The sequence below is a fragment of the Podarcis cretensis genome (genome assembly GCF_951804945.1).
Source record: "Podarcis cretensis genome assembly, chromosome: 6".
Classification (NCBI taxonomy): domain Eukaryota; kingdom Metazoa; phylum Chordata; class Lepidosauria; order Squamata; family Lacertidae; genus Podarcis; species Podarcis cretensis.
Window position 1 is genome coordinate 20021456 of NC_137175.1, and position 18139 is coordinate 20039594.

Sequence of the window (18139 nt, forward strand, 5' to 3'; positions counted from 1 at the left end):
TAAAGGGCAGCATGAGCGGTTCTGTGTTAACAGCAGGAAACCCTGAGAATCTGGGCCTGACATATCTCAGGAAGTCTCTCTTCCCCCTTGGGAATCTATCTGCCTACCTTTAATCCCCAGGGGTGGAGAGAATGTGGCCTTGTAGATATTGCTGAGCTGCAACACATATCAGCCATTGACAGCAAGACCGGGATTTCTGAAGCAGGGTTCCCCAATTCAAGTCCCTTCACACAAGGATGAGGAATCTGGCCCTCCAGGTTATGTTGGACTCCAGGTATCATCGGCTTCAGCCCAAATGGTCAATGACAGTGTTCAAGAATGATGTGGGCCACAGGTTATACAGCCCTGGCTCAGAGTCCTCCCTGTACAGCAGATCAGGTGGGATGGGCAGAACAACGTGCTCCCAGCCCAACCTGAGTTTGGAATTAGCAGCCTTACAGCATTTTTCCAAATATCTTCAGGTGTAATCAGTAGTGGACTTGCAATGAAAAGTGCAGCTGAACACCCTAGTTACTTAAAGTCCTGGATTTTCTCCACAAAACTCACAAACTGGCCCGTAGACCCAAATTTCTATTCCTGCCCCACCCCTCCTAATGAATTGTGGCCAGGGATTCATTAGAATTCATTCAGGCTGGGGATTCTGGCAACTGGCTTTCGTTGTCATGAAAAGGTAGCAAATGCTTAACTTATTGTTATTTTATTTTTTTAACTGCCAGGAAGGGCGAGACTGGTGCAAGAAACAAAACAAAACAAAACCTTCGATGGCCTTGGGCTCCTAAACTTGTATTTTGCCATTATTTTGCAAGAGAGCTAATATCTCATCTGCAGACCTGCGCCAAAGTTTTTTGCAGTTGTTTTGCAGCGAAAACCCAGTGCTTTGCACAAACCGAGTTATTGATCCTTCAAACATGGGGCTTGTACCTAACATGAACTACCCTCTGATGGCTTTAAAAGAAGATTGGGCATGGAGAATATGCTTTTGAACACCAGTGGCTGTAAACCAACGGGAGGGGGAAATGCCCTTGTGGTCCAGTCCTAATCCGTGGCTCCCCCGCACCTGGTTGGCCCCTGTGAGAACAGGATGCTGGCCTAGTCGAGCCGCACGGGCTCTTTTGTTATGTTCTGACGTCCCGCCCTCCCGAGCGCCTCCTTTTCCCCGGCGAAATACGTGCACCGCAAAGACGTTTCAAAGCAAAACGAAAACCCGCGCGCTGCGGGCAGGGCAGCTGCGGCGAGACGCTGTTGGTCCCACCCGGACCTCCCTCGGAAGGCGTGTGCGTCTGCGTGCGCTTTTGTTCTTTTGGTTCGCCGGGCCCCGCGCCCTCCCGCCCCCGGAGCCACTTACCGCCGCCGCAGCTCACTTCCCGCGTTGAGGTGACGTGGGCGGCAGGGAGGCCGGGCTCGCAGCGACAAGCGGCGCAAGATGGCGGCCACCACGGGCTCGGGTGAGCGGGGGACCCGGCAGCCGAGGCCAGCCTGGCCTGCGGGAGGAGGGCACGGGGCCTCCTACCCCGACCGCGAGGGGTCGGGGGTCCTCGGGGACGGGAGGAAGGAGGGACCCGCTTCATCCTCCCCCCTCAACCAGGCGGGAGCCACCCGGGGCTCGGCGGCTGGGTGTGTCTGGGGCCCGAGGGGCGGTGGCCGGGGAAGCCGGTGTGCTGTGGGGCCGGAGCGGGGCTGAGGCGCGGGGAGGCCAGGGGCCTGGGCCGGGGTGGCGCTGGAAGGCTGGCGGGGGCGGGAGGGGGCTCCGCAGGAAACGTGTCAGGGAGGCTGATGGACGGGACCGCATGCGGGCAGCCAAGTAGAGCCTCCATGTTCAGAAGCACTGCACCTCCGAAGACTGCGGCGGCCCTCGCGCCCTCCCTCCCAATTTCGAACTGCCCTTGTCCGATTCCCTGGCAGGCTGCGACTAAGAAAGCACGACCTGACGGGTTGCTCTTTTTTGCTCTTATTTATTACAATTATATGCCACCTTTGTCTTCCAAGGAGCTCAAGGTGGCCTGCATGGTTCTCCTCCTCTTCCATCCTCTCAACAACCCTGCCAGGTAGTTTTTTCTCAAACCTGGGCCCCTGCCCTGGATGCTGTCAGACTGCAACTCCCATCACTCCTAGCCAGCAGAACCATTGCTCAGGCATGATGGGAGTTGGGTCCCCAGCTGTTGTTGGGCTACAAGTTTGAGAAACACTGGAAAAGACTGTGACTGGCCCAAGGTCACGCAGTGAGCTTGGTGGCAGAGTCAGGATTGGAACCCTGGTCTCCCAGGGTCAAGCACTCTTAAAAGCATCACGCCACACTGGCTCTTGCGGTTTTATTTGGGGTGGCCACTGAGGAATCCGGACCTGGAATGATAAGCAGCAGTTTTATTTTCTTGCTGGATTATATCCTGCCTGCCTTCTACGTTGGAACTTAAGGCAACATGCATGGGACTCCCAGGTGGGCTCCATTCCAGATGCTGATCAGCCCCAGCACTGATTAGGTTCAGCAAGGTGGCTGCATCCTGTGCCATCAGACTGTGCCCTGTGTTCAAGGTTGTTGGGGTTTTTTGGAGCACAGTGTATTTTTCAGTCCTGGAGTACACCACGTAGGCCACCCCTGCTGTACATTGATCTGCATTTATTGTAAAATGCATGGAAGTCCTTCTAGGAAGAAAAATGGATATAAATATGTTAATCTATTTGTTTAGTACAGGATGGGGCGTGACTTCTAGGACACTACTTAGAGAAGAGGCAGGCTAGACAGGAAGACAGATAGATGTCTTGCAAGGAAGCTGCTCTCTAATTATTACTGTCTCATCCTCCAGAATGCTTCTCTTGCTACACAATAGCCCCAAGAGGTTGACTAGTGTAGCATAGTAACAGCTAGTAGCCCCAGTTAGCATGACAAATGGTTGAGACTTATGGGAGTTGTACTTCAAAATATCTGGAGGGCAGCATAGTTCAGGAAACCATGAACCAGGAAGTTTCTGATTCAAATCATGCCTCTGCTATAAGCTCACTAGTAACGAATTGTTAGGTAAGCTGGAGGTTTTTCCATCCCTGAGTCCAGTCCCCACACCTATCATGGCAATGCTAGACAACCTAACCAGGCCACCATAAGGACTGCTGCCATTGTAAAGTGAAGCGTTTTGGATACTAAAAAGTTATATGCATAATAAGTATTTACTAGGTTAGTCTACAAATGATGATCAGAAAGCATCATAGCTGAACAGGGTTTTGAACCTCACTCCATGTTGAAGCTCAGCATTGTAACTGCTACTGTCCATAAAACTGATCAGTTTTCAGGAGGTAGTAGAGTCAATGATAGTAACCTTTGGTGTTGGTAACAAGAGGATGAGGCATAAGTCAGAATGGTTGTATCCTACTTCTTGTAGTATACAATTTTTCTAGATTTCTGAACTGTAAAGAATGGGCTTCTAGGAAAATCAGTGCAGTATATAGTGAGAAAGCTAGTTAGATCTGGGAAATATGAGTTCAAGCTCCACCTTTGCTGTGGACAAACTGCATGGCTTTTAGCAAACCATGAAGTTCCATGGCCACATCCTTATCCTGTAAAATGGGAGCAATTGTGATGCACCTGGCATGATTGCTGCAGTGTGGACAAAGTAATTAGAGGGGAGTTACTATCTTAATACCAGAATTCATAAGAAGAGCCTTCTGGATCAGGCCAGTGTCCAGCACCACTGTTCTCACAGCGGCCAACAAGATGTCTGTGGAAAGACCAAAAGAAGGATCTGAGTGCAACTGTATTCTTCCAGTTGTGATTCTCAGCAGCTGGCATTCAGAGGCACACTCGAAGTAGTTCAATGAAACTGATTGGTAAGAGATTCAGGATAGACAAAGTCAGGGCAGAAGTACAGGAATGCTCTTTCACATGTGAATTGTATCCATCTCTTGAGTTAGAGTGATCTTGTATTTTTGTTGTTGTTTAGTCATTTAGTCGTGTCCGACTCTTTGTAACCCCATGGACCAGAGCACGCCAGACACTCCTGTCTTCCACTGTGTCCCACAGTTTGGTCAAACTCATGTTGGTGATCTTGTATTTTTAACCTCTATTTAAAAGCAACTTGGTTTGGTAGCTAATAAAATGCCAATTGGGTGATCACCTTTAAAGCCCCAAATGGATTTGGCCCTGTGTACACAAAGGAGCCTCTCCACCCCCAACGTTCAGCCCAGATACTGAGGATTAGCTCCAAGGGTCTTCTGGCAGTTCCCACAATGCAAGACCAGGCAGAGGACCTTCTTGGTAGTGCCGCCCAGTCTATGGAACACCCTCCCATCAGATGTTAAAGAGTTAAACAATTATGTGACATTTCAGACACCTGAAGGCAGTCCTGTTTCAGGAAGCTTTTAATGTTTGGTGTTTTGTTTTGTCGCTTTATATTTTGTTGGAAGCAGTCCAGAGTGCCTTGGCTAACCCAGTCAGATGGGTGGAGTATGAACTATTATTATTATTACTAATTTTACTGATGAAGAAATTTTATTCTCAGGGTTTACCATTGATCTTCTCAAATTCTTTTCTGGCTGTTGCTTCAAATTTGGCTCTGATCAAGATGTTTTAAGGCAAAAATTGGCAAAAGAAATAGCATACTAGGCTTCTATGGTCAGGTGGTTATTTAATACTCAAAATCCTTCTTTCCAGAGCTTAGGATAGAATATATATCTAGGGGCTATAACTCTATCCATGTTACTCTATGTTACTCTATCCTCACAGCATAGAGTACTCTATGTTACTCTATCCTCACAGCAGCCTTGTGAGGTGGGTGAGCCTGATTCAGTGTGACTGGCCAAAAATGGCCTAGTAGGCTTCACATCTCCCTAGTCTGATGCTGTAAGCAATATACCACACTGTTATCACTCCTACTTCCAGGCAAAGTTCTGTTGAGCAAAAATATGTTTCCTGAACTTGTTGGACAAAAATGCCTGCTCTCAGTTTTAAAGTTGTTGTTGTTGTTTTATAACAACAACAACAACGATGGATGGAAAAAGTAAAAATACAAAATTGTAAAAACACAAAAATCGTGAACCAGAGAAATGATTAAAGTTCTCTTCACTCCTCATATCTGATACTTTCCGCCTTGCCTGTGCAGAATAGAGCTATAACATTGGTTTTCATGTTCTGCCTTGAAACTTTAGCATAGAGACCTATTTAAATACATTACCACACAGGAAATAATTCTTGAATGAGGAATTGAAAAGCTACCTCTGCTGCTTTTAGAACCAGTTTTCATTTTAGAAGTTTGAGGCGGAAGTATGGTTAACAGTATTTTGCAAAATTTCAGTTAATTACTTAAACTTGCTTGAGGCTCACATTTTTACAGAGATGTTTTTCATTCCTCCTATAAATGAGTTCTGTTTCAGCTACCAGATTTGAAGTGCTGGCACCCCAGTTCTCAGCACTTGCACTAGCTTGGTGTACTATCACTGCAGTGCGAGCCTAATGCCATGTTTTGTGCCATTGCACTACAACAGTGGGTGGTACATTCTCTGTTTGCTCTTGCAGGAAGTTCTAGCACTGGGCTGTTTGTATAAAATGTGATGCTGACATGGGGACCTCATGTCCTTTCATCCTGTCAAGCCTGCAGTCTCTTAATCCTTTGCAGCTGCTGACTTTGCAGTTTAGACTTGGTTGGAAGAAGAACAAGGCAAATGACTTTTATTTTCCTGGATGGCTTTGAGAGCATTCACTGAGAGATGCCACTCTCCTATTTCTCAAAGAAACAGACTTACAGTTTGGGTGAGTGGCTTCCACATAACATTAGGCAGGCACCTTCATTGTACAGTTTTAGGCGACTGCCAAAAGCTTTTATTTATTTATTTCAGCAAGCCTTTCTGGCCACATAATTCAGTCATGTATATTTGTTTTTAAATTCTGTCAATACTGTCTATGTTTTACTGAGAATTAATTTAACTGTTATGTACACTGCGAGGTTCATTGAGTAAGTGGTTTATAAAATGCCTTAAATAGCAGGCTAGTTGGGTAGTAATTTAGAATGTACCAGGCCCATGCACATTCAGATAATATTGCTAGACAGTTGATGGCTGGGCTCTTGTGCCTGCCTGTCAGTCTCTACCGCAAGATTGACTTTGTACAGTTAAAAGTAATGAGATGTATCTTCCAATTTTGATCAAGGAAGGACACATATGTGTATTGACAGTTATTGCTTAAATTTGAAAAATAAATAATGGGGTTTGGTCATATCTTGACGGTAGAAGGTGTGGCCTACAGATGTTGAACTCCAACTCCCACCAGCCCTTGCCAGCATGTTTGAAAAAATTCTTCTGATGTATGTTGAATTTAGCATTGTGTGAGATAGATAGATAGATAGATAGATAGATAGATAGATATAGATAAATAGATTTATTTGTGTGTGTGTGAGAGAGAGAGATTTTGAGACAATCTTTTTTGAAGTAAGCAACTAATAAATAATAATAATAACAGCAACATATTGAGGGCACCATCTTGGCTACCCCTGGCCTGCAGTGTGGGTTTGGGAAGTTCTTAATACATTTGGGGCAGAGTGTCACGATACAGAACTTCTGACAGTAATTCAGGTTAGGGTGGGACTGCGCTTTTGTCCTTTGTTGTGCTTAATTTCTTCTTGTGCTTTCCCCTCATTACTTTTGTATTGCATGAAGATTCAGCACAGGTGTAACAACGTGTAAAGAAATGCAACTGCCTTGTGACTGTTTTTGCGGCTGGCAAACATGTGCTCCTCTAGTAGCAGTGAGCAGTATATGGTACATGGACAAATGAGGCTGTTAGGCAAATGGCCCACCACACCACTGGCTGTTCTGACTGGCAGAAACTCTCCAGGGTTCCAAACAGAGTGGGAAGGGGGGCTTTTCTAGTCTTACTACTTGAAATCAACCGGAAATGCCTATATCTTGGGCACCTGTGATGATGAGTTGGCAGCCTTCCTTTCTATCTATGAAGCTGTAGTGGCCAGGGCGCTCAAAGAACCTTGGCTGTGCAGGGCCAAAATAACAATACGCACCACTTTTCATGCTCCAGAGCAGGAAGGGTGGGCAGGGAGAGCATTGTCCAGTGGTGTATTCAGGCTCTGGTAGCCAACAGTCTACTCTTTCCACCTAGAGATACCAGGAGGGCTTGATGGGAGCAGAGGATCCTGTAGCTGCTGAGTACATTATTTGGCTTTCCTAAGAAGGTGAGCAAAAAAAGATAGATCCCTGGTTAAAGGTGGGTTCCTAAGCTTGGAAAGGCTAAATGCCTAAAAGCTCTAGAGAATTATGTGGAAAATCTTGGTCTACTTGTTTGGAAAAAAATGAACACGTAATATCCAGAAACCCATGCTGTTTTACAGAAAGGGAGATATTTCTTACAGTTTAATAGAAAGGTTAGTAATTTATAGCCTATCTGAACAGTGGGTGAAAGGAAAGTCAATGCTATATTCTATGTTTATGTGAGTTTGAGCAAAGGCTGTAGAGGGGATGTTTCTTTGGGTGAAAAGTAAGTCCCATTTCAAATGCATATATCAGGGATTTCTTTTTGTTTTCAAACTGACAGGGAGCATCTTTTCTAGCAGGTAAATTAGAAGTTAGCATTATGTGTTCAAAGAAAATCTAAAATGCATTGTCCAAAATGTCAAATAGATTTATGTTTTAGGTTCATTCAGAATAGGCTGTGAAAAGTAGAAACAACAGGATTCATTGAGAATTCAGCATACGAAAAATCTTGAAAGGGTTGTTTAAAACTTAGGACAGTTCCAAACCAATTCTCTTCTTTGTGAGTAGGATGAAACCATAATAAGGGCAAAATGTCTGTGGGTCACCATTCTGCCAGATGTTTAACATTCCCTTCTCTCCCTGCTTCCGATTCAGATGGAGTTGGCTCTTGATCAGTAGCAAGGGGTAGCATTGGGTGCACCCCAGGATCTATCAACTATCAAAATTATGAAAACTTAAGATTTGTGACTATATGGAATTATAGATAAAAGTAGGTTAATTTAAAATAGATTAGCTGTAACATATGTTCCAAAATGTTATTTTTACAAAGCTGTGTAATATCCATAGAAACCTGTTTGTTTGTTTGTTTGTTTGTTTGTTTTAAAAAAGAGTTCTGATCTCTTTAGAAATAATGAATTTTATTATGAAATCACAAGAATCAGCACTGTGATCTCGTGGATGTTATTTTGTTTGTGGTAATGCTGCCTGGCTGTTTCTATTAACGGCATGGAATGGTATTCATAGATTACAGTGAGTAATATCTACCCATGAACTCTGAATAACCTCTGACATGAGATTGTAAGAACTGACTTTCTAGTTTAGACTAAAGGCCCAGCTGGGTAACGAATTGTGGCCAGTGAGCTGCCCTGGGAAGTTTTTGAGCAGTGCAGGATGGAAATAGCTGCCCCTTATTGAACCCTAGCAGAAGTGCAAGGCCTTTGAATATAAAGCTATTATGGCAAATGTCTTCTGATAAGTGTACTTTACATGAATTTGTCTGATCCGTTTTATGGCTTCTGTTAAGACAAAATATCCTTTCAAATATTTTGTTGTTGTTGCATGTGCTGTGTATTCCCCCAGTGGGGTAGGAAAGTTGCATCTCAGTGACAATTGAATTATGTACTAAGAACAGGAGAATGAGACATGGATTTCAGAAGCTCTGTGCCTCTTACAATGCCTAGGTGTTTCCTTAGGTGCATAAAAGAGTATAGATGTTTTAAGTGACAAAGAGAGATTGGTAGCAAAAGCAGGTGATAATTCTTTGAAAATATTGTAGCAATGAACGGTAGAAGATGCTGTGAATCAAAGGATCTGATAAATGCTAATTTCGACAAAGGGGTGGGAAATCATTTGAGTTTTAAACCCCAGTTTAAAGCATAATGAGATCCCAATAGGATGGAGCAGTTTACATTTCATTGCCACATTAAATTCTGCCTGGTTAATATGACAGATTCATATTTTAATTAAGCTTTGGACAGGAAGCAATAGAATGTGAAACACATAAGTGCCTTTCTGGGTTAATATTGAATCTAATCCTGTATCTCAGACTGGCATGACGCCACAGAGATGCAAGGTGCAAGCTTGAGAGCTTGTTTTCTCTTCCTGCTGAACTATTCCAGTAAAACAATTGTGTAAACCTGATAAATCTGCCATCAGTCAAAATAGGATGGGTAAACTAGCTCAGCCCCTAAGCCCCTAGGCCATTTAGGTGGCTACCTTCCGGTGCAGAGGCAGACAGTTTGCTCTGCCGTGTTCATGTCTGTGCCCTACATGTTTGCTCATGTTCATGGCAAAAAAAGTTGTGTGTTTGGATGAAGTGGCAGCGTTCTTGTCCTTGTGATCTCCGAAATATAGTTGGGAGGAATCTCCAAGAATCTCCCAAAGAGCCCTAGAGTGCCTTGGAAAACAGCAAGAGGGTTTGCTGCTTTCTGAGACTCAGCACAACAGGGAAGAATGCTGACCTCTGCCCCATCTTGAAGGTGGGGAAAGAAACGGGAACCCGGCCCAGCCAGATTGCAGGGGCTCAAAGAAATTTGGAATGCCTCCAAAACATAGCATGACATCTTGGGAGGTGGGCATGGTTGATGTCACAAACAAATATTTGCTGGTTACCTTGCCAGGTGCCTCCTCAAATAAACTAGTTGCAGTGCTGAGCTGCAGGGGGGAGAGAGGACATCTTAAAATTTTGAGGTTTTTAGTGATGTTTCCATAGAAATGTGTTTTGACAATTTGGCAATTGTTTTTAATATTAGGTTGGAAGCTGCCCAGAGTGGCTGGCGAAACCCAGCCAGATGGACGGGGTATAAATAATAAATTATTTTTATATATTGTTATTATTGTACAGCAGTGATCTGGAATGCCCCCTCTAGATCATCAATTCAGATTTGGCAGACAGATCATATGGTGATATTGTAGAATTTAAATAATAGAAATCAGAATTTTTACTAAGGGTGGCTTTTTAAACAGTGAAATTATTATTGCCTGATTTGAGTTAATGTATATCTTGAAGCTGCTATCAAACTCTCTGTTTTTTTACTACTGTAGGTGTCATTGTTCCCCTTAGGATGCAAAGTAACAACTGAGTAAATGATCAGTTCTGCTGCTTGGCACAAAAGTGATAATAGGAGAGAGCAGGATATTCAGGAAACCTGTCACTGTGTCAATTATCTTATCAAGCATTCATTTTATGCCTTGACTTTTGAAAGTTCTAGCATGGCTGTAGCAGAAAAGCTTTGCCAAAGTAAAATCTATTGCAGGTGATAGTTATTCCTAAATGGTGCACCTTAACTTCTTTCCAAAGCTAGAAGTCTGTGCAGCTAACTAAATCCATAAAATAATACAAATGCAAGATTAAAACAATCATAACATACTATTGTGTTAAATCATCATAAGCATATGAAGGGAGTAACATATTATGTGCTTAATAATAGGTGATGAACACCCATTATAGCGACAGGTCTGTGCTGTTGTCTAAAATGTCTCTTGAGTAGCCACTCATATTAATGATTGGTTAATATTGGTTTTAAATGTTTTTATGTTGTACACTGTCCTGATACTCTACAACAAATGGTATACAAATACTTAAATAAATGCATAATTTTTCTAGTGTTTTCTTCTACTACCTAAAAGTCAACTCTGGCAGGTCTTTCCTATAGACTAAGAGCTTATCCACATTTGATCATTATTTAGCAGTTAATCCACACACGCACACACACCCCAATTCAGTTGAGACCAAAGTTGTCCACCTCTACAGATAATTTGAATTTGTATTTGAGGAGCAACTTGGGTCTTTCCTGTTCATATCAGTAGGCATTCCCTTTTGTGTTTGTCCTTGTTTCCTAATTTGTTGATTACCGGTATATTATGCCAATTAAATACAGTGGTAACATTGGGTTAAGAACTTAATTTGTTCTGGAGGTCTGTTCTTAACCTGAAGCACCACTTTATCTAATGGGGCCTCCTGCTGCCGTTGCTCCGCCGCTGCACGATTTGTGTTCCCATCCTGAAGCAAAGTTCTTAACCCGAGGTACTATTTCTGGGTTAGTGGAGTATGTAACCTGAAGCGTATGTAACCCGAGGTACCACTGTACAGACATAGTACGCATCCAGATAGCTGTGTGCAAGAGGAGCACATTTCTTGGAAGAAGGTGTCTTCTCAACTGTGATATATTCTCATGCAAGCATTATTAGTCATTGAACCTATTTTAAATTGTACCTAGAAGTGAATAAGTGGGCACTTGCTCTCAGGAAGTACCTTTTTTTTTTTTACTAACTAGAGTATTCAAAAAGTCCTTCTGTATAAAGCATGTTGCACAGTAATAGACACTAGAGTTACAAGAGGTAGAGAAGATATTTTCTCTTACAGAAAAGAGAGCAGTTGGTATATCAGATGTAATTAAAGGTTACATACGCTTCAGGTTACAGACTCGTCTAACCCAGAAATATTACCTCGGATTAAGAACTTTGCTTCAGGATGAGAACAGAAATCGTGCAGCAGTGGCGGCAGCAGGCCCCATTAGCTAAAGTGGTGCTTCAGGTTAAGAACAGTTCCAGGTTAAGAACAGACCTCCAGAACAAATTAAGTTCTTAACCCAAGGTACCACTGTATAGGAAACAGTTTCAGTCAAACGCTTTGACTTTGCCCGATACTGTGAAACTGGAGAGTTCATATTTGTCATGGTTTCACTGAAGAAAAAAATGTAGTATGTTCACTTAGATGGTTTATAGTATCTGCTAAACAGATCTGAATTGTTTTCTGCTTAGTTCATGTTGCTTATAAACAGTTTATATTGCATTTCCCCCCTGCATCAGACTTATTAAATAATATAAGCTAAATATTTGTTTCTTAGCTTTTTCATCCTTCATGGAATGTAACTGAAATGTGTTCCAGTGAGTTTTTCCATCACTGTTAGATAGCTATTGTTCTCTTGAGAAAAACCTTTTGCTGCTAATTTGGAATATACTAGTATACTTAATTCATTGTATTTTGAGTTGTTGGGGGAGGGGGTTTGCCTCGGTAAGGTTCTGTTGTACTTCTATTATATTTTTACTTGGAGCAGACCCTTAGTGGAAAAGCAACTCATGCACTGAACTGGGAAACCCAGCCAGATGGGTGGGGTACAAATAAATTATTATTATTATTATTATTATTATTATTATTATTATTATTATTATCACCACCATATTTTTCGCTCTATTAGACGCACCAGACAATAACAGGCACCTAGTTTTTGGAGGAGGAAAACAAGAAAAAAAATATTCTGAATCCCAGAAGCCAGAACAGCAAGAGGGATCTGGCTTCTGGTATAGCCATGTGAAGCCTCTTCAGGGCAGCAGGATGAAGGCTCCCCCAAGAGCCGTGCTCCCTTTAAAGAGCGCACGGGGCGTGTGTGTGGCTCTTGGGGGTTTACCCCCGAGGAGCGAGAAGGGCAGCCCTTCTCCTTCCTTGGGGAAAAGCCCCCAAGAGCCGCACACACGCTCCACACAGCTCTTTAAAGGGAGCGTTGAGCAGAGCCTCCCGCCTGCATTTGCTTGATAAGATGCATACACATTTCCCCTTACTTTTTAGGAGGGGGAAAGTGCGTCTTATAGAGCGAAAAATACAGTAGATTAACTAGTAGTAATCTGCTGGAGTAGCATGCATCTCCCCAAGCCTTGCAGTAAAGCAGCTGGTATTGTTGATGATGTGAAGCAAGACGGTGAACCAAATGGGTAATTGGCCTGATGGAGAGAGGCTGCTTGTTCCTTTGACACGTGTGCAGGATGGGTGAAAACTGGGATTTCTGCATAGTTCTTTTCTTTCCTTCTTATGTTTCCTTTCCCACAACTTTAGTCAGTCAATGGGTACCGTTCTTTGAACTTGGGTCCTGTTTCACAGGGGTGCTACAGCACAGCTTAGATCACTAGGAACTACTTCTTCATTTCTATAAAGTTGAGAGGGCTGCATCACTACATTACCCGTAGAACAGAATTTTTGTTGCAGTTTTAACTTGGTGAGTTTTTAAACCCATTCCTCCATCACTGTTGTCCCCCCAGCCTTCCTTCTGGTTGTCTCTGCCACCTGTTGTTGAACTCATAAAAAGCAGCACACAAGACTTTCACTGATCATAATTGACACAGTAAGGATGCAGGTAAACCATGCAGTGTGGCTGGCTGGCTGCCACTTTCTGCAGAAACTTGCCAACTTCACAGTGCGTATTTCCATTCAGGGAAAGGCAAAGCAAAGCAGACATTCTGATGGGCATTCTCTCTCACACACCCCTCCAGCTCTACTCTCTTCCCAAAGAAATGAGAAAGGGCCACAGATAATTGTTAGCTGTGATTTTTCTCGGGGACCTGAAGTTGGCTAGCAGATTTGCTTGCATTGTGCCGGCCCAGAGTAGTATATAACTCTTGGGCATGCCATAATAGCCTCTTAAGTCTGGTAGCATAATGTGGTGGTTCTGCCACTTCATTGCAGATTCTCTTTTCTCCAGGCTCCTCTTCGGTATTGGTCTAAGATTTTGTAATTTCTCCGTAAAGCCCAAACGGGATACCTTCTGCAGAAACTAACCTTAGATGCATGTTGTTGTTTTCTTAAAATGTTGTATATTGTTGAAATTGGTGTGCATTGTTGCTCACATTAGTATTACTTTACTAACTGCACCATTTCTCACTTTTGGGGCTGCAGTCCTATACCCATATCCTTGGGAGAAGCCCCATTGAATTCAGCAGGAGTTACTTCTAAGTAAACATTCATAGGATTGCATTGTTAATTAATACAGTGTTCAGCATACTGGTGAAAAGCATCAGCTACCTTATTTTATTACCGTAAGTTCTCATCTCAAAACTGCATCCTGATTTGTTTTTAGGTGTAAAAGTTCCTCGTAATTTTCGACTGTTGGAAGAACTTGAAGAAGGTCAGAAAGGAGTTGGAGATGGGACGGTTAGCTGGGGTCTTGAAGATGATGAAGATATGACGCTTACAAGATGGACAGGCATGATTATTGGGCCTCCAAGAGTAAGCATAAATTTAAACACAATATCCTATAAATCCCTGCTTTTTCTATGTCTGTTTCTGCCAGTGTGTGACAGGGTTCACTGGTTTTTCTGCTTGAGGCTTTTGTCATATAGGTAGTAGACAGTATGGACCACGTCATGCTAAATACTTGGAGTAAGTTTTTTTTTGTCCAAAATTGGGAATAAATCAATTGACCTAGGTTCAGTATTTCTGCCTTTATCCGTGCTAAATGTTGGAAGAATATATGAACCATTTTTAGATTGCAGCAGCAGCGAAACACAATTTGGCTTTTAAAAAACATCATGGGATGTTGCTGTGGTTTTCTGTGCCTGGTAGACAATTTGTATTCATCCCCTGGAGTCCTGCATACCCCTTGAGAGACAGTTTGCAGACCGGTAAAATATCAGACTTTTCTTACACCATTTCTAGAAAATAGCATGTTTATCTAAATGGGAAAATGTCTTACAGTGTCCCCCCCTCCCCAATGTTCAATAACAGCCAGCAATGGGAAGTTTCCTGTGTAGGTGGTGTTAACCATGTTCTGTGATGCCTCTCTTTCTTTTCTTTAAAAAAGCACTTTATTCTGACATACCCTCACTCATGGGAACATTAACTTGCTGTCATGTAGATGCATGCATACAGACACATCTCTGAGCTGTACTTAGGTGTACACAAGCACACACAACCACCCACAGGACACAAGTTTTAAAATGCAGTACATGCAATGGGGACACTTGCTGTTTTCACCTCCATTCTCAGGCAGGTAAAATAATGCACCCTGAAGTCTCCTCTTCTGCCTGCTTTCTTCTCTTCTTCCTTTCCTTACTTTGGTTGGATAGTTGCAAGTCTTTCCCCCTCTCAGTTATTTCTTTTCTTTTTTGACATTCTCTCCTTTTCTTTTAGCTACAGACAGCGTAGCTAGGAGAACGAGAAAGTGTGAAGATAGTATGAATTGTTCTGATAAAATACCTTGGGCCAAATTCAGCTAACAAGTCCCTCTAGCATATGCCCACATAAGGACTTCGGCTAGTAGGCTTTCTCCGCTCTCCTTCATGTGCCTCCCATGCCCCCAGTTGGTGGCAGGGGTGGGGGTGGGGTTTGTCGGGAGAGTCCCCAGAACACGCAGATAAGGGGGATTATTCCATCTGGCAAGCTGAAATACAGCCCATAGCACTGTGTTGAATTCCTCCCCTTATTTATTCATACCAAAGCAGTTCCAAACTAATAAATATTGTGCTTTAACAAGTTGGTAAGTTATAGATTGCTATTACAGAATCCATGTGTAAACCCTTTTCAGCTCCTAGAAGGAAGGTCAGGGTATGAATCTAACAAATTTAGGTCGTATCCAATGCTGCGCGCATGATGTTCCACTCAACACAATGCAAGTTCCCTTCCCCACATGTCCTCAAATCTTTCCAGAGGGTCCTTCAACCTTCTGAAGGAGATTTGGTGGATGGGGGGGGGGGAGTGTTTGCTGCTGCAGACGAAAGCAAAGGAAAATTCTATTCCATAAGCAGAAGTCTGCTGCTCTAGTCCATGAGCAGCATTGGATAGGACCCTGAATTTGCAAGTCACTGGGTCACATTGAACAGTGTGCATCTAATGCCAGCTGTTCTTTACTTGTCAATCTTTTTTTTTAAAAAAAAGTTTGGTTCCTGGGAAAGCTAAGTCAGAATGCGGCCCCAAGTCCATTATTATTTTACTGGATCCACCGATTCCACTGAGCAAGCTGTGCCACCTATCTAAAGCCTTTCATTCCCTATCCCATTACTGGTTCAGAATTATGGGAAGGCTGCCCATAGCAGGCTGGGGAGGTGATAAGGGACTGGTGACCCCTCTCAGGCATCCATATATGGAAGCAAAGGTCCTTCTCATGCTGGAGGATCCTTGCAAGCAAGCCATGATTTAGTGCAGGGTTTCCCAAAGTTGGGTCTCCAGCTGGTTTTGGACTACAGTTCCCATCATCCCTGACAACAGGTCCTGCTAGCTAAGGATGATGGGAGTTGTAATCCAACAACAGCTAGAGACCAAAGTTTGAGAAATCCTAATTTAGTGGAGTGCAAGCTTACAGCTCCACCTATTTGCAGACCCTGACAACCAGTCATCACAAAATGGGCAAAGTTTGTTCAGAAGAGTGTGGCATTTGAGTGATAGATACATTGATTTGTCAAAAAGAAGAGTGTGATCAGTTACATCTTGGAGATGCAAAGACACATTTGACGCTTCAATTAGACACGAATGTCCATCCATATTGAAAAGTCGTTTCCTATTGTATCATGAAATCAGTTCATGCAAACAATGAGGGCATAGCAGAGTGGGAATGTTATCTATGCTAATGTGAAACTTATCTCTCTGTATATCACCTGAATGTGGTCTTCCTTCGGTGATGGATCATCTGACACAATTTTTTTCCTCCCTCAGACAATTTATGAAAACAGAATATACAGCCTTAAAATAGAATGTGGGCCTAAATATCCAGAAGCACCTCCATTTGTAAGATTTGTAACAAAAATTAATATGAATGGAGTAAATAGTTCTAACGGAGTGGTAAGTGTTACATCCCTTGTGTCCCAGTATTTCATGTACTGTTTTGTTTGCCAGTTTTCAGATGGGAACAGTTTAATTCATCTATCTAAGCATATAGCTGTTTCTTTGTTAAATCTCCCTTCGAAGTTAGTGTCTGCATTACAGCTGTATGTGTTTGGAAGAATTTCAGTTCTTCCATCATCCAGCTTTTAACTGGTTCAATTTAAACAAGTTTGCGTAATAACCAAAACTGAAGTGTAGATAGATGCCTTTTCCAGATACTGAAGGGAGTACGATAACTTATCAGTTAATAAACAAAACTTGCTGATTGACGGAAAAGAGGTCTTTAGTTTTTTTCTCTGTAAATTTCCTATGGCAGTAACCAGAACCAAAATAACCTTAAAAAAAGCAAATGTGCCTTTCACCTTCCAGCCCTACTAATTTAAATTGGTTTTTACTGATTGATTTGCTAAATGTTTGGCTGATTAATTTACAGCCTTAGGCCAGAATTAAACACTTTAGATGTGTTTAACTTTGTGTGAATGTGATCAGTTTTTTTGTATTTTTAAAAAAACTTTCTGCAAACTCCCCACCACCAGTGGGGGTTTTTAAAAATCCAGTTTGGTAAAAGTGATGAACTGTGTACATTGGGGGTATTCTTCTTTTAAGAAGTACAACTCAAAAGTCACCTTGAGCGTGTGATAGTACTTGTGTGAGTGTTTAGATCCTGGCAATGGTCATTTTCAGTGTTACAGGTGCAGTGGGAATGCGAAGCAATTTAAAACTCATGGCTGTGGTTCTTTTATTTGTTTTTAGGTGGATCCAAGAGCCATATCAGTCCTAGCAAAATGGCAGAATTCTTATAGTATCAAAGTTGTTCTGCAAGAGCTCCGGCGTCTAATGATGTCTAAAGAAAATATGAAACTCCCTCAACCACCTGAAGGACAATGTTACAGTAATTAATGGGAAAAAAACAACAACAACAGAAAAATCATGCCCCTTCATCAATTTAAGCTCTCTCCATTTTCCACAGTAGTAAATTTTCTAGATGCATCTTGTAGACCTCCAAAGTACTGGAAAGGAAGTTCCCTTGCAAAGGAAAGTCTATCTTGAGATACTGTAAATGATACTAATTTTTTTTTTCCATTTGAAAATAAGTTGTGCTATAACAAATAATGCTGTCATGTGTAACCACTGTCCATAGTTGAACTTCTGGTATCAAGAAAAAGTCTATTTAAATTTATTACTGTCAAGACCAGTGTGGCACATTGAACTCGACTGTGAAAAAAGCATAAAAAGCAAACGTCACACAATCACATTGCTGTGTGTTTGGCCTGGGTTTATCTCTCTCCGCCCCCTTTCTCTTTCCCTTTCCATCTGATTTGTCTGTCCGCAATAGGGTTGACGCTCAGGGCTATTTATTAGGGTAGACACGAAGGGCACAATCCGCGGGGAAGTTCTCCTAGACCTTTGAGAAGAAGCGAGGCTGCGCAAGAGTGTCGTCCCAGGCCGTTGCTCAGATCTCATTCATTCCAGTAAGGCTTGCTGAGGACCATGTCTCAAAAGGACTGTGCCCAAAGGTTTTAATCCCCAGTCCTAGGCTGGGATTATCTGGACTACTAATGGGATGTGTTGGTATCCTCAGTCATC

The 18139-nt window shown here is 42.6% G+C and overlaps 1 protein-coding gene and 1 long non-coding RNA gene across 4 annotated transcripts; one reads left to right on the plus strand and one right to left on the minus strand.

Moving 5' to 3' along the window:
• Positions 1-1297: 1297 nt before the first annotated feature.
• Positions 1298-17807, plus strand: LOC307217979 (ubiquitin-conjugating enzyme E2 variant 1). 3 transcript variants are annotated; one of them, XM_079980099.1, is made up of 5 exons: positions 1372-1445; positions 5470-5734; positions 13815-13963; positions 16385-16510; positions 17306-17807. In XM_079980099.1, the coding sequence occupies exons 2-5, from the start codon at positions 5692-5694 to the stop codon at positions 17450-17452; spliced, it is 465 nt and encodes a 154-aa protein (XP_079836225.1). In that variant the 5' UTR covers positions 1372-1445; positions 5470-5691; the 3' UTR covers positions 17453-17807. The 3 variants fall into 3 exon arrangements, with proteins under 3 accessions (XP_079836226.1, XP_079836225.1, XP_079836227.1); XM_079980101.1 differs by lacking the exon at positions 5470-5734 and adding an exon at positions 7840-7954 and having other exon boundaries at positions 1431-1445; XM_079980100.1 differs by lacking the exon at positions 5470-5734 and having other exon boundaries at positions 1298-1445.
• LOC307218432 lies at positions 4594-4934 on the minus strand. Its single transcript, XR_013839967.1, has 2 exons — positions 4710-4934; positions 4594-4673 (listed from the first exon to the last, which is right to left on the minus strand). It is a non-coding gene; the product is annotated as an uncharacterized lncRNA (long non-coding RNA).
• Positions 17808-18139: the final 332 nt, after the last annotated feature.